The 14,372-nt window shown below is 42.9% G+C and overlaps 1 protein-coding gene across 2 annotated transcripts in view; it reads left to right on the forward strand.

Annotated features, from left to right (window-relative positions):
• Nucleotides 1-1,234: 1,234 nt before the first annotated feature.
• The window catches only part of LOC126327862 (brachyurin-like), a 146,224-nt gene continuing 133,086 nt past the window's right edge, over nucleotides 1,235-14,372 (forward strand). Inside the window, exons 1-4 of one of the 2 annotated variants that reach the window (XM_049995923.1) lie at nucleotides 1,235-1,365; nucleotides 5,931-5,997; nucleotides 8,026-8,194; nucleotides 13,299-13,465. In XM_049995923.1, the coding sequence (XP_049851880.1) occupies nucleotides 1,303-1,365; nucleotides 5,931-5,997; nucleotides 8,026-8,194; nucleotides 13,299-13,465 (466 nt within the window). In that variant the 5' untranslated portion in view covers nucleotides 1,235-1,302. The remainder of the gene's footprint in view (nucleotides 1,366-5,930; nucleotides 5,998-8,025; nucleotides 8,195-13,298; nucleotides 13,466-14,372) is intronic. The other variant, XM_049995924.1, reaches the window with a different exon arrangement.

Consider the following 14,372-nt stretch of genomic DNA (forward strand, 5'->3'; position numbering starts at 1 on the left):
AATTATGCGAATGGGATGGACATTTCAGAAAAATTGGACGGTTTATTCAAGAGAAAGAGCTTCAGTAATTGGGCAAGTCAATATTGCGTTGGTCTATCCTTGCTCCTTATGCAAGCAGTTATTCGGCTTGTCGTTTTTTGACGGAGTTGTTGGATGTACTCCTGAGGCAAACAGTGCCACACTCTGTCTAATTGGCGCGTTAGGTCGTCAAAATCCCAACACTGGTTGGAGGGTCCTGCCCATAATGCTCCACACGTTCTCAGTTGGGGAGAGATCCGTTGACCTTCCTGGCCAAAGTAGGGTTTGGCAAGCACGAAGACAAACAGACTGTCTTGATTTCGAACGGATATGACAGTTCCCCCTTAAATTTGACCTTGGAATTTGTGTCTACTTTATGATTGCAAATTTTACAGGTACGTACCTTATTCTTTCAGTATTTGGAAAAATGATTCGTGTTCAAATGAGTCACAGGCTTCCTTGATATCAAGAAATGTGCAGCTTAAATTTTTGTTGTAGATTCTCTGATGCCTTAGGATTAGCTTTAGGTCCAAGATATTGTCTGGATGTGAATGGGATGGTCTGCATCCTGCCTGATATTCTTCAGTTTTTTGTTCAAGTTGTTTCTGTGTTCTGTCGAGAAGACTATGGGATAGAATTTTGTATGCAACTGATATTATTAAGGTTTCCTTGTACTTACTTGCATCTGTTCTGCCTCCTTTCCTGTGTAATGAGTGAATTAATATATTTTCCCTATCTTCTGGAATTTGTTCTGTTCGCAAATTTCCTGTATAATGTTGGCGATTTCTTTTATGGTGTTTGAGCCTGCTGATTTAAAGATATCTGCTATGATTCCATTTTCACATGTATGCTTAATTAGTACATTTTTATCTTATCGACAGTACTAAAGCAAATAAACCAGTTCTGTGGAAAAAAAACAGCGCAAGCCGAAGCGCCCTGTTGCAGGTCCAGCATGTGGAAAACATTCTGAAATTATTGAGAGTGGTGAGATTAGGAGCCATGAGGACACAAAGACGATAGCGCAAGATAACTGAACTTCTGTTGTAGGCCACAACTGTGAAAAAATTGGGTCCGATATCAATGTCTTCTGTACGATATTTCAAAAACTTTTATCTCTTCGTTGATACATATGCCGGAAACCCTTGAAAAGTTACTTGTCAGCTTCAAGGTCACTACGTTAACTTTATCAGAAATTAAACAATTCCACTTCATAGCTCAAAGCTCATCGGTTGGCTAATATCCAAGGGTATAAAAAGCAGCGTCGAACCACCCTTTTGGCAGCTGATGTTAGGAGACAAGATGAAAGTGTTGGCTGTATTTCTGTTTGCCGTAGCGGTCGGCGTTCAGGTAAGGTGCTGTACTGTGGCATCATCAAACATGTGTAAGAAATGAGATTATTATGTACTTGGAACATGTAACCACGAGCAGTTATTCTTTATATTAAAACTTGTCTGATATGTATAAACGATACGATATTGTAGTGTCTGTGTGTCGCGACTATAACAGTTATGAAATATATTCACATTTGCGAATATGTAGACCCGCCAGCTGCGAAATGGAATAACGAATATGAAAATTTGTGTGGGACCGGACTCGAACCCGGATTTCCCGCTTATCGCAAGCTGTCGCCTTACCATTAGGTTATCCCAGTCCGACTCACGGTCAGAACCAAACTTCCAGACGTCGTCAACCGTGCGTCTACGACGCGTACTCGTGCATCCACTGCGTATACTTTTGTACAGAGGAATCATTTTAACTGAAGTCGCTTGCCCGGTGTCGGCGGATGAATACGGAATTGCAATGCCGTTATTGTTCATAAGTACGATAGGAAGTTCCTCTGGACATGCGTACATGTCCGAACGAATAGGCAATTTTATGTCTACAGCCGATATGAAGTACATGAAATGTATTCGTATATGGTAATATGGCGACCGCTCGTGATAAACGGAAAATCCGTGTTGAAGTCCCGTTTAGGCACAAGTTATCATCATCGTCCTTCCATTACTCAGCTGATAATTCTATATTTTCGCAAATGGGCTTACGGTCATCAGTTGTTAGTATCACACCATGGCAGTCCGAAAATATGGGTAGCATCTTGTCGATGGTGGCTGGATGCTCGGCTTTTTCACCGATGGTAAATCCCATGTTTGCACTGCTAGCTTTGATCCTTTGCCTCAGGGTCATAGTGAAACGCCCAGCACTCGTCTTTGATGACTGGGCGGCTGAAGAAATACTCTGGACTCGCCTGACAAAGCTGTAACATTGAGTGGGCATTTAGAATTGGGGGCATATTGCTTGACGCGTGTCTTAGATCTCCTCCGTTAATTCATTTTGAGCCGGCCGCGGTGGTCTCGCGGTTCTATGCGCGCAGTCTGGAACCGTGCGACTGCTACGGTCGCAGGTTCGAATCCTGCCTCGGGCATGGATGTGTGTGATGTCCTTAGGTTAGTTAGGTTTAAGTAGTTCTAAGTTCTAGGGGACTGATGACCACAGCTGTTAAGTCCCATAGTGCTCAGAGCCATTTGAATCATTTGAATTCATTTTGATCGACGCACAATATTAAACTGACCGATCGAGAGATATATAAGCGAACTCCTAGTGCATAAATTACATTTTAAATTTTTTTTTTTGGGTAAATCTGTGTATGACATCTAACTTCTCATAGATAGACTTGAGCCCAACAGATATTTTTAGAGACTCGATGGTGGTAACTGCCAACACCAACTTCTTAGTTAAACGAGAACGAATATTTTACTCCATTACCGCAAACTGCATTACTTTTTTATATTACTGATCAGCGGAAGGTACTTCGTGCACCACTGTCCCTTCCGCCTCCGCCCTCTCTCCCCCCCCTTTTTTTCCCGTTCCAGACACGATTAATTCGTGGGAAGGACGATTACCGGTAAGTCTCCATGTGGGCTCGAATCTTCTAATTTTATCTTCATGGTCTTTTCGCGAGATGTAAAATATTTCTTGAGTCTTCTAGGAGCGAACGCTCTCGTGACTTTAACAGTAAACTACAGAATGAAGCACAGTGCTTCTCTTTCAGTGTCTTACCACTGGAGTTGGTTGATCATATCCGTGACTCTTTCGTGCTTGCTAAATTGACCTAGATCTTCTGCATTTACTCTGCCAGTCTTACCTGGTATGGATGCTATAATGATGAGTAATATTCAACTATTGATCGAAAGAGTGTTTGTTCTATGTAATCGTCTAATAGTGGTCTCTGTGTTTCTACATGTGCATCTACATGATTACTCTGCAATTCACCTTTAAGTGCTTGGCAGAGGGTTCATCGAATCACAATCAAACTATCTCTCTAACATTCTACTCCCGAACAGCGCTCGGGAAAAACGAACACATAAACCTTTCTGTTCGAGCTCTGATTTCTCTTATTTTATTTTGATGATCATTCCTACCTATGTAGGTTGGGCTCAACAAAATAGTTTCGCATTCGGAAGAGAAAGTTGGTGACTGAAATTTCGTAAAAAGGTCTCGCCGCGACGAAAAACGTCTATGTTGTAATGACTTCCATCCCAACTCGTGTATCATATCTGCCACACTCTCTCCCCTATAACGCGATAATACAAAACGAGCTGCCCTTTTTTGCACCCTTTCGATGTTCTCCGTCAATCCCAACTGGTAAGGATCCCACACCGCGCAGCAATATTCTAATAGAGGACGAACGAGAGGTAGTGTAAGCTGTCTCTTTAGTGGACTTGTTGCATCTTCTAAGTGTCCTGCCAATGAAACGCAACCTTTGACTCGCCTTCACCACAATATTATCTATGTGGTCTTTCCAACTGAAGCTGTTCGTAATTTTAACACCCAGGTATTTAGTTGAATTGACAGCCTTAAGAATTGTACTATTTATTGACTAATCGAATTCCAACGGATTTCTTTTGTAACTCATGTGGATCACGTCACACTTTTCGTTATGTAGCGTCAACTGCCACCTGCCACACCATACAGCAATCTTTTTTAAATCACTTTGTAACTGATACTGGTCTTCGGATGACCTTACTAGACGGTAAATTACAGCATCATCTGAGAACAACCTAAGAGAGCTGCTCAACTTGTCACCCAAGTCATTTATATAGATCAGGAACAGCAGAGGTCCCAGGACGCTTCCCTGGGGAACACCTGATATCACTTCAGTTTTACTCGATGATTTGCCGTCTATTACTACGAACAGCGACCTTCCTGACAGGAAATCACGAATCCAGTCGCACAACTGAGACGATACCCCATAGGCCCGCAGTTTGATGAGAAGTCGCTTGTGAGGAACGGTGTCAAAACTTTCCGGAAATCTAGAAATACGGAATCAACTTTATGTGTATACAATACTTTAAATTCATTTATGTTGAGAGTCCGTTGCCACCTCGTGCACCAACCGTCTACCCTCTGCAGCTCTTCCTGCATTTCGCTACAATTTTCTAGCGTTAACTAAGTCTCTGTAGACAAAAGCGTCATCCGCGAAAGGCTTTAAGGAACTTCCGACGTAGTCTAAAATGTTATTTACAGTATGCATCCCATTACAAGTAATGGACCTATGCCCAAAGTTACTTTTACGTTTTAAGACTTCTCTCCGTTCAGAATGAGATGCTATGTTCTGTTTTCGAGAAACTCTTCAATCAGTTTACAGAGTTGGTCTGGTATTCCGTACGATCATACTTTGTTCATTACGCGACAGTGTGGAACACACTGGAACGCCTTACGAAAGTCAAGGAACAGGGCCTCTACCTAGCTTCCTGGTTCTACTTCCTTCCGGGTCTCGTGGATGAGCAGAAGAACGTGGGTTTCACATGATCGTTGTTTTCGAAACCCATGTTCATTCCTACAGAGGAGATTTTCAGTCTCCAGAAATGTCATATTACGGGAGCATAAAACAGACTATAAGATTCTACAACAAAGTGACACCGGAGATACAGGTGTATAGTTTTGTACCCCTTTTCGGCGACCCTTCTTGAGAGAATGACCTACGCTTTCTACCAATCGCTAGGAACGCTTCGCTCCTCCAGAGACCTAAGGGAACTGGTGCTAGAAGAGGGCCAATTCTTGCACATACTTTAAGTAGAATCGTATTGGTATCTTGTCAGTTCCAGTAGCCTTACTTAGAAGAGTGATTTCCTTTGCTTTTCTATTCCATTGTCACTTATTTCGATAGCAGCCATTGCGTCGTTCGTGCGACGATTTAAAGAAGGTACTACAGCTTTGAAAAAGGCGTTTAGTATCTCGGCCTTCTTTGTTCACAATCCGTTTCAGTGCCACTATGGTCACTGTGTGTCTGGACAGATGGCTTTTTTATCGATTTAACGTCAGACCACAACTTGTCTGTGTTTTCTATCAAGCCGGTAGACACAATCTTCTGGGAATGTCTACTTCTGAAATAGTCAGAATTTTTCAGAATGTAACAAAAGCGTACAATCTGTTGCACTGTAAAATTCTCGTTCTATTTACATCATAAAACTTCCTGGGAGATTAAAACTGTGTGCTGGACCGAGATTCGAACCCAGGACCTTTGCCTTTCGCAGGCAAGTGTTCTACCATCTGAGCTACCCAAGCACGACTGACGCCGCCTCCTCACAGCTTTACTTCCGCCAGTGAGGACGGGGCGTGAGTCGTGTTTGGGTAGCTCAGATGGTCAGCGGCACGGTAGCTCAGCGTGTTCGGTCAGAGAGCTCGTATGACTCTGTAATAAAAAACTGAGTGAAAGGATGAACAACGAACGGATGTCATGTGTCGCCCGCAACGACCAAACACGAAAAAAAGGCACCGAGTTCGAGTCGAGTCTCGGTCGAGCACACAGTTTTAGTCTGCCAGAAAGTTTCATATCAGCGCACACTCCGCTACAGAGTGAAAATCTCATTCTATTTGCATCATGTTCGAATGTTGTTTTTGTTTGTCTACAGGCGCTGCCGCAAAATGCAACACCACTGCGCAAAATCGTACCCATGGAAAAGACAATGCCGCTAGTGTGTAAGTACCATATTTACAAAATTTTATTGCATGCAATGCACTACCGAAAAAACTCTTTTAGAGGGTTCTAGTTAACTCAGGCTATATTGTTGCAACAGTGCATATGGAGTATATGGAATGATTACACATACAGATCAATAGCACAAGCGTTTCTGCGGTATCAGGTAGCGACACATGCCGAAACACCCGTATCTGTACGTGATATAGCCTCCATCGGTGGCGACGCAAGAGCAGACTTGAAAGAATCGAAGTAAAAAAATAAAAAATAAAAAAAAGGACCAAATATAATTTTAGTCAGATAAAAGAGAATGGAGGTAAGTATAATTTACAGTAGACAAGAAAATTAATGTCTGTCTTACAGATATTGAGGGAATCTCGGAACGAATCGTAAGAGCTTTTTTTTGATAAAAAAATACCTGGAAGATACAACATGGAAATTATTCAGGAAAAACTCAAACATCGTGTCTGTAGAAACTGTTTTTCCATTGCCACTGAGTTCATCTATTCTGATGCAACTTATCCTAACATACAATACAGCTACAACTCGAAAATCGGTCACGCATCACGCACTAATACGCCACAGTTCCTTATAAATGCGAGCAGTCTCATTTGTATCATGGCAGTAGTCTGTACACAGAATTATTACTTACTACACAATTCCTATTTACTGCAGAATGTCTAACCTTCAAATACAAGAACTATTCGAAAATAATACATAGGTGCTAGCGAGTATACTGATGTTCCAACTACTGCGAACGGACAATAGTATCAGCCACTTTCTTGTTAGCAGGAACAAGCGCACTTATCTGTCAACAGTGAAGAGTCATCAGATAAGTCATGCAGACAGGATTACAAGAAGAACATTTCCTGAACATTGGAAACAATGCGTATGACTTTACGGATAAATAAGTCAGTTACGGGATGTTGATCGATGACAAAGTACTTGGTGCTGTCTGTCGGGGATACGTGAACTCACAGTCGGCCTTGGAAGATTATGATTTGGCCAGCGATAGGCAAATCATTCAGGATTTTGATCCATGACCCCGGCGCAATGAACTTCCTGTGGCAGACCTGTAGAAACAAAATATTCATCTGAACATAATTAAATATAAGTAGCAGTCAAATGAAGAAGATACGGATGGAAAAAGTGCGTAAACTGTTTATTACTTCAAAAGTTATCGTCAGAATTGTTAATAGATTTGCCCTCTGTGAGACAAGATGGCCAGTGGAAAAATATTTGCGGTTGCCTGCAAAACAATGATTCTATCTAGGAGTGCACCTCTTCATCCCAAGCAAATCGACGGCCACAAATGTGGCTCCAAAAATATTGGGTCACATGTCAAGACATTGGGACTATACTGAGTACGAATGAGGGCTTTCCAGCGAAACTTCTCCTGTAAACAATCTTGACAGCATGTGGGCGGGTATTATCCTGCGACCGTATGACGCTTTCCGTCAACTTTTTTTCCGACCGTGTCTTTTAAATTTCAGCCTACCCTTATCATTACAAAACTGTGCTCTGAGTCTATGTCCTCTTGTGATTTGTGAACTAGCCGGCATTTATTTCCGATCTCAGTTAGTTTTTCTCTTCTCTCATTCCTAATACTAAGTCCATATTCTCCCGAAAAGGCTTCGTCTACTCCGTCCCCTGCAACCGCGATCCAATCTCCCCTGACTATTAAATTTTCATCATTTACTTAACGAGTTACCCGTTCAATATCCTCTTACCTTTCTCTGTCTCTTCGTCTTCTAATTGCGACCTCGGCATGTATATTTGAACTATTATTCTCGGTGCTGTCGAATCTGAAGAGAACATTCCTATCAGTGAATTGTCTACAGTAACTCACTTTCTGACTTACCTTCCAATTTATAATGAATCTTGCTATCGTAGGATCGATTAACAACACCGAAATTCAGATTTGCCCAGAATGTGATAGGTGTTTCATTGAGAATGAGAGAAAAACCTCGGCCTCCACCACAAGCAGCTCTTGAGTTTCCGCCCCGTGACCAGTTTCCCGCTTGTTGCAGCTGGACACCCAGAGGCTGAGGACGCAGGGGGCCGCATCATAGGCGGCAGCAGCGCCTCGCTCGGCCAGTTCCCGCACCAGGCGTCCATCATCATGGACGACTCGTACCTGTGCGGCGGCTCGCTCATCTCCACCTCTGCCGTCCTCACCGCGGGGCACTGCGTCTCCGGGTGAGTATTTATTTATTTACGTATTTAATAGCTGTTCCCGGCCGTGCGTTGCTGTGACTCAGTCTGGTTAAATAGAAAAGAGGTAGTACACGATTCATATACGCATGAGAATTGGACGTAAGTCCTACTCTCCCAGTCTCGGTCCATCTCGTCCTCCCTCTCCCTTTGTACATCTCCTCCTGCTTCCCCCTCTCTTTGTCCATCACTTCCCTCCTCTGTAGAGGAAGACAGCGACTGGAATACATCCAGCAAATAACTGAGGACGTAGGTTGCAAGTATTACTCTGAGACGAGATCGTCGGTGCAAGAGAAGAATTCATGGCGGGCCACGCAGATCAGTCAGAAGACTGATGACAAAGAAAACGAACGGAGGCATACAGTCAGTCGTTTCTTCCTGGCTCTATTTGCGAGTGAAACAGGAAAGGAAATGATTGGTAGTGTTACAGGGCACCTTCAGCCACGCACCGTACGGTGGCTTACGGCGTATCTATGTAGACGCAGATGTAGGACAAGAAACGTGACTTATGCGACCAGATGACTCGTTTTCGTTGATCCGTGCTCTATTTGCGAGGACGTATCGATTTCGTTGGGTCAGTGTGGGAACATGTAGTGGTCGTCTACTGCAGAGTCCTGTGTTCAACGATGTAGCTGAACGGTGTGTTCCGAAGCACTTGTACTCGGTTATCACAACTGCCATAAATCGCCGCCTTTCCTCCTTTATAAAGCGGGCAAGCCTTCCACGTCCATGATCTGTAATGAGGAGTGGAATTCCAATGCCTTGTCGCATACTCGCGGTTTGACAATCTTTTAACCATTTTCCATAGATGCCTCCGAACAGTAGCACGCAAACAGCAGACTGGATTCGCCGGTTTCGTGATGCTCGTTCCCAGGTCCCATACCACAGCAACCTGTCCTTTGCCAAAATCGCTTCTTGTTATTGCTATTGTGGACTTCATCCCGAAGACTGGCCCGACGCAGCTCCGCATCATAATATCCTGTGCAAGCTTCTTCATCTACGAATAACTGCTGCAACCTACTTCCTTGAATCCGCTTACCTTATTCATCTGCCTGTCACCCTATATAGTTTTACCCCTCCCGCTACACTTTCCTCCAGAACTAAACTGGTGATCTTTTGATGTTTTAGAACGTTTCCTATCAAGCCATCCCTTCTTTTAGTCAAGTTACGTTACGAATTTCTTTTCTCCCCAGTTCTGTTCAGGAGCTTCTCATTAGTTATGCGATCCATCCACATAAACATCAGCATTCTTCTGTAGTGCCACATTTCAAAAGACAGTGCTCTCTTCTTTAAACTGTTTGTCGACCATGCTTCCCTTCCAGACTTGGCTAAAGTCCATATAAATACTTTCAGAAAAGATTCCAAAATTCGATTCTAACAGATTTATCTTCTTCATAAACGCTTTCCTTGCCAGTGTCAGTCTACATTCTATATCCTGTGTACTTCGCCATCATCAGTTATTTTACTGTCAAAATAGCAAAACTCATACTACCTTTAGTAACTCGTTTCCTAATCAGATTCCCTAAGCATCGTCTGATTTAACTCGACAATATTTTATTACGATTGTTATGTTCTTTGTTGAAAATCGTATTGTAGCCTCCCTTCAAGACACTGTTCATTTCATTCAGCTGCTCTTACAAGTCTTTTGCTGTCTCTGACAGAGTTGCAGTATCGTCGGCAAACTTCAAAGTTTTTATTTTTTCTCCGGAAACTTTAATTCCTTCTCCAAATTTGGTTTCTTTTACTGCTTGCTCGATGTACAGACTGAATAACATCTTTGATAGACTACAACCCTTTCTCACTACCTTCTCAACCACAGCTTCGCTTTTATGCCCCTTGATTCTTGTAACTGCCATCTGGTGTCTGTACAAGTTGTATATGACCTTTCGCTCTCCGTGTTTTTGCCCTGGTACATTCAGAATTTCAGAGTGTATCCCAGTCGGCACTGTCAAATGCTTTCCTCAAATCTACAAAAGCTCCAAATGTGGATATACAAGTGTTATACACGTAGGTTTGCTTTTCCTTAACCTATCTCCTAACATAAGCCATAGGATCAGTATCTCTTCGAGTTTTCCTACATTCCTACAGAAGCGAATCTGATCTCCCCCGAGGACGACTTCTACCACTTTTTTCTTCTTCAGTAAATAATTCATGTTAAATTTTGCATTCATGACTTATTAAACTGATACTTAGTTAATAGTCACACCTGTTAGCGCCTGCTTTGTTTGTAACTGGAATTATTGCAGTCTTCTTTAAGTCTGAGGGTATTTAGTACGCCTATACATCTTGAGTGTCAGGTGGTTCAAAATGGTTCAAATGGCTCTGAGCAATATGGGACTTAACTTCTGACGTCATCAGTCCCCTAGAACTTAGAACTACTTAAACCTAACTAACCTAAGGACACCACACACATCGATGCCCGAGGCAGGATTCGAACCTGCGGCGTAGCGGTCGCGCGGTTCCAGACTGTAGCGCCTAGAGCCGCTCGGCCACACCAGCCGGCTGAGTGACTGGTGGGACAGTTTTGTTATGGCTGGACCTCCCAAGAATGCCAATATATCTAAGGAAGCGTCGTTTGGTGCCTTGGTTTGACTTAGATCTTTCAGTGCTCTGTAGAATTCTTTTCGTACTATCATATCTCCTATCTGTAAAATTGCCTTCAAGTGCATTTTCCTTGTATACCACTTCTGTATATTCCTTTCACCTTTCAGCTTTCCTTTCTGAGCTCTTCATTTTCATACAGCTGCTTTTCTTTTCTCCAAACGTCTCTTTAATTTTCCTGTACGTGGTACCTTTTCCGTATTTATATATGCTTCTAGGCATTCCAGCATAGAGACTTTGCATTTCCTGCTAATCTCATTTTTTCACCTTTATATTGCCTTTAGCCTGTTTGATTTGCTTCATTTTTATATTTTCTTCTTTCGTCAGTTAAATTCAGTATGTTCTGTGATACCCATGCTTTCAACTAGGCCTTGTATTTTTACCTATTTGATCCTCTGTTGCCTTCGCTATTTCACACCTCAAAGCTACCCATTCGTCTTCTACCATATTTCTTTCCCCTTTGTCGTCAAATGCTGCATATTGTAGTCGGAATTCGCATCTGTCCCTGGAAATGTCTAACAGTTCAAAATTATTTCCAAAATCTCTGTCTTACCATTATACAATCAATCTGCAAATGTTGAAATGTGTGTGAATTCCCAAGGGACCAAACTGCTTAGGTCATCGGTCCGTAGATTTACGCACTACTTAAACTAACTTATGCTAAGAACAACACACACCCACACCCATGCCCGAGACAGGACTCGCATCTCCGGTGGGAGGGGCCGTGCAATCCGTTACATGTCACCTCCAGCCTCGTGGCCACTCCGCGTGGCAATCTGCAAACTTCCGGTGTCTGGATGTCTCTTCCATCTCCACGACCACATTATATGATTTTTAAGCCAAGTGTCAGCAATGATTAAATTATGATCCTCCCAAAATTCTAGCAGGCTGCTTCCTCTTTCATTCATTTTCCCTTGTCCATATTCACCTACTGTTTTCCCTTCTCGTTCTTCTACTACTATCTAACTACAGTCCCTTATCATACTTAAATTTTCGTCTCCCTTAACTATATGAGTAATTTCTTTTACTTCATGACTACATTTTCCATTCGCTTCATCATCTGCCCTGGTAGTTGGCGTATAACCATATACTGGTATGGTGAGTGTTGGCTTCATCTCTGTCTTGGCTACGATAATGCCTTCACTATGCTATTCGTAGTAACTTACCGGCATTCTTGTTTTGTTATTGATTATTAGACCTAATCCTGCATTACCCCTACTTGATTTTGTGTTTATAACCCTGTACTCGCCTGCCCAGAATGTGTTCATCCTGCCAGCGAACTTTATTAGTTCCCACTATACCTAAACTCAATCTATCCATTTCCCTTTTTAATATTTCTAACCTACCTGCTCGATTAAGGGATCTAACATTCCACGGTCCGACCTGTAAATTGCCAGTTTTGCTTTTGCTGATGACGTCTTGAGTAGTCCCACCTAGAGATTTGCATGGTGGACTGTTTTACTTTCGGCGTATTTTACCCAAGAGGATGCCATTATGATTTAACTGTACAGGAGAGCTGCATAGCCTCGGGAAAAATAAAGTCTGTAATTTGCTCTTCGCACTCACAGCAGGGGAACTTCATCTTGGTTGACGTTACAATGCCAGATCAGTAACTCACCCAGATCGTTGCTCCTGCAATTATTGAAAAGGTTGCTGGTCATAAGGAATCACACGTTTGTCTGACCTCTCAAAGGATGATGCCCCTCCGTTGTTTTTACGCCTAAGGTACACTTATATCGTTGAGGCACTCAATTCTTCCCCTCCCCAACACGACGAGGTTCATGGTTCATGGACAGAAGGGGGGGGGGAAGAGAAGGGGGCGACGGAGGACGGGCAAAGAGGCTGATATCAGTTGATTTCCCATTTTCGTCCCTATCGTCGCTGGAATAATTTCCCTTTCGTTACTGCTCCGCTTGTTCTCTGTGGCTACAAACAGCCTGAAATGGTTGTAAGGAGATTGCAGGATCGGTTGTGCGGAGAAATAATTGTTCAGAAAAAAATCGATATGTTGCGCCGTTTCCGAGTTAATTAACACTGAAGTTGGCCATTCAGGCCGTTGCTTGCATGAGTTCAAGTGGCCCGACAGACACGGTTAGTGTCGGTTGTTGTCATAGTTAGACGATAGCGAGATGCTCAGCCTTTGGCTCGGCTTATCTCCTCACTATCAAACCATGTACAATTTTTGTGTCATTCTCTTGTTAGTTTTAACGAAAATAAACTAAGAATACATTTGGCGACACCGTCTCTGGCGGGCCTCTTGAAACTCTGCGCGCAAAGATCTGATTAGCTAACTTCAATGCTAATTAACTTGGCGGAACGTATCGATTGTTCTGTTAACAGTTGTTTCTCAGCAGAACATACCCTGCAAATTTCTTGTAAACTTACATAACTTTATTTTTAAAGGTGATGATTAGAACTTTACAGCTTATCGCCTCCAGCAAGTGGCTGACCTACCTGCTTTCAATCTCCGCTTCGTATGTTACGACAGGTTCAGCACGTGGGAGGTGGGCCTGGGAGGCCTGCGCTACCAGGGCAGCGAGTCGGGCAAGGTGATCCTGGTCACCAGGTCGGCGACGGCGCACAGCGGCTACGACTCCCAGACGCTCATCAACGACGTCGCCGTCGTCTTCCTGGGCACCAACGTCCAGCTCGGCAGTAAGTCTCACACAAACCCGCATACAAAAAGCAATGTTCAGGAGGAAAAAGAGAAAGAGACCGAGCGAATGTGAGCAGGGGAGGAGGAGGAGGAAAGGAAATAAGGTTTGTGGCATTCATTCGTAGCAAGAAAGTAAATAACTCAAAGCGTAAGAACCGTTACATACAAAATCAGCCCTTATAAATTACAGCAAAAACTTCAGTGATTTTCAAACTGCAACTAAGATCGACGAACACGAGGCACACACATTCAGTTGTTGTTATGGTCTTCCGTCCTGAGACTGGTTTGATGCAGCTCTCCATGCTACTCTATCCTGTGCAAGCTTCTTCATCTCCCACTACCTACTGCAGCCTACATCCTTCTGAATCTGCTTATTATATCCATCTCTTGGTTTCCCTTTACGATTTTTACCCTCCTCGCTGCCCTCCAGTACTAAATTGGTGATTACTTGATGCCTCATAACATGTCCTACCAACCGATCCCTTCTTCTAGTCAAGTTGTGCCACAAACTCCTCTTCTCACCAACTCTATTCAGTACCTCACCATTAGTTATGTGATCTACCCATCTAATCTTAAACATTCTTCTGTAGCACCACATTTCAAAAGCTTCTACTCTCTTCTTGTCTAAACTATTTATCGTCCATGTTTCTCTTCCATACATGGCTACACTCCATACAAATACTTTCAGAAACAACTTCCTGACAAATCTATACTCGATGTTAACAAATTTCTCTTCTTCAGAAACGCTTTCCTTGCCATTGCCAGTCTACATTTTATGTCCTCTCTACTTACACCATCCTCAGTTTTTTTGCTCCCCAAATAGCAAAACTCCTTTACTACTTTAAGTGCCTCATTTCCTAATCTAATTCCTTCAGCATCACCTGACTTAATTCGTCTACATTCCAT

This window comes from Schistocerca gregaria, chromosome 2 (assembly GCF_023897955.1).
Source record: "Schistocerca gregaria isolate iqSchGreg1 chromosome 2, iqSchGreg1.2, whole genome shotgun sequence".
In the NCBI taxonomy this organism is placed as follows: domain Eukaryota; kingdom Metazoa; phylum Arthropoda; class Insecta; order Orthoptera; family Acrididae; genus Schistocerca; species Schistocerca gregaria.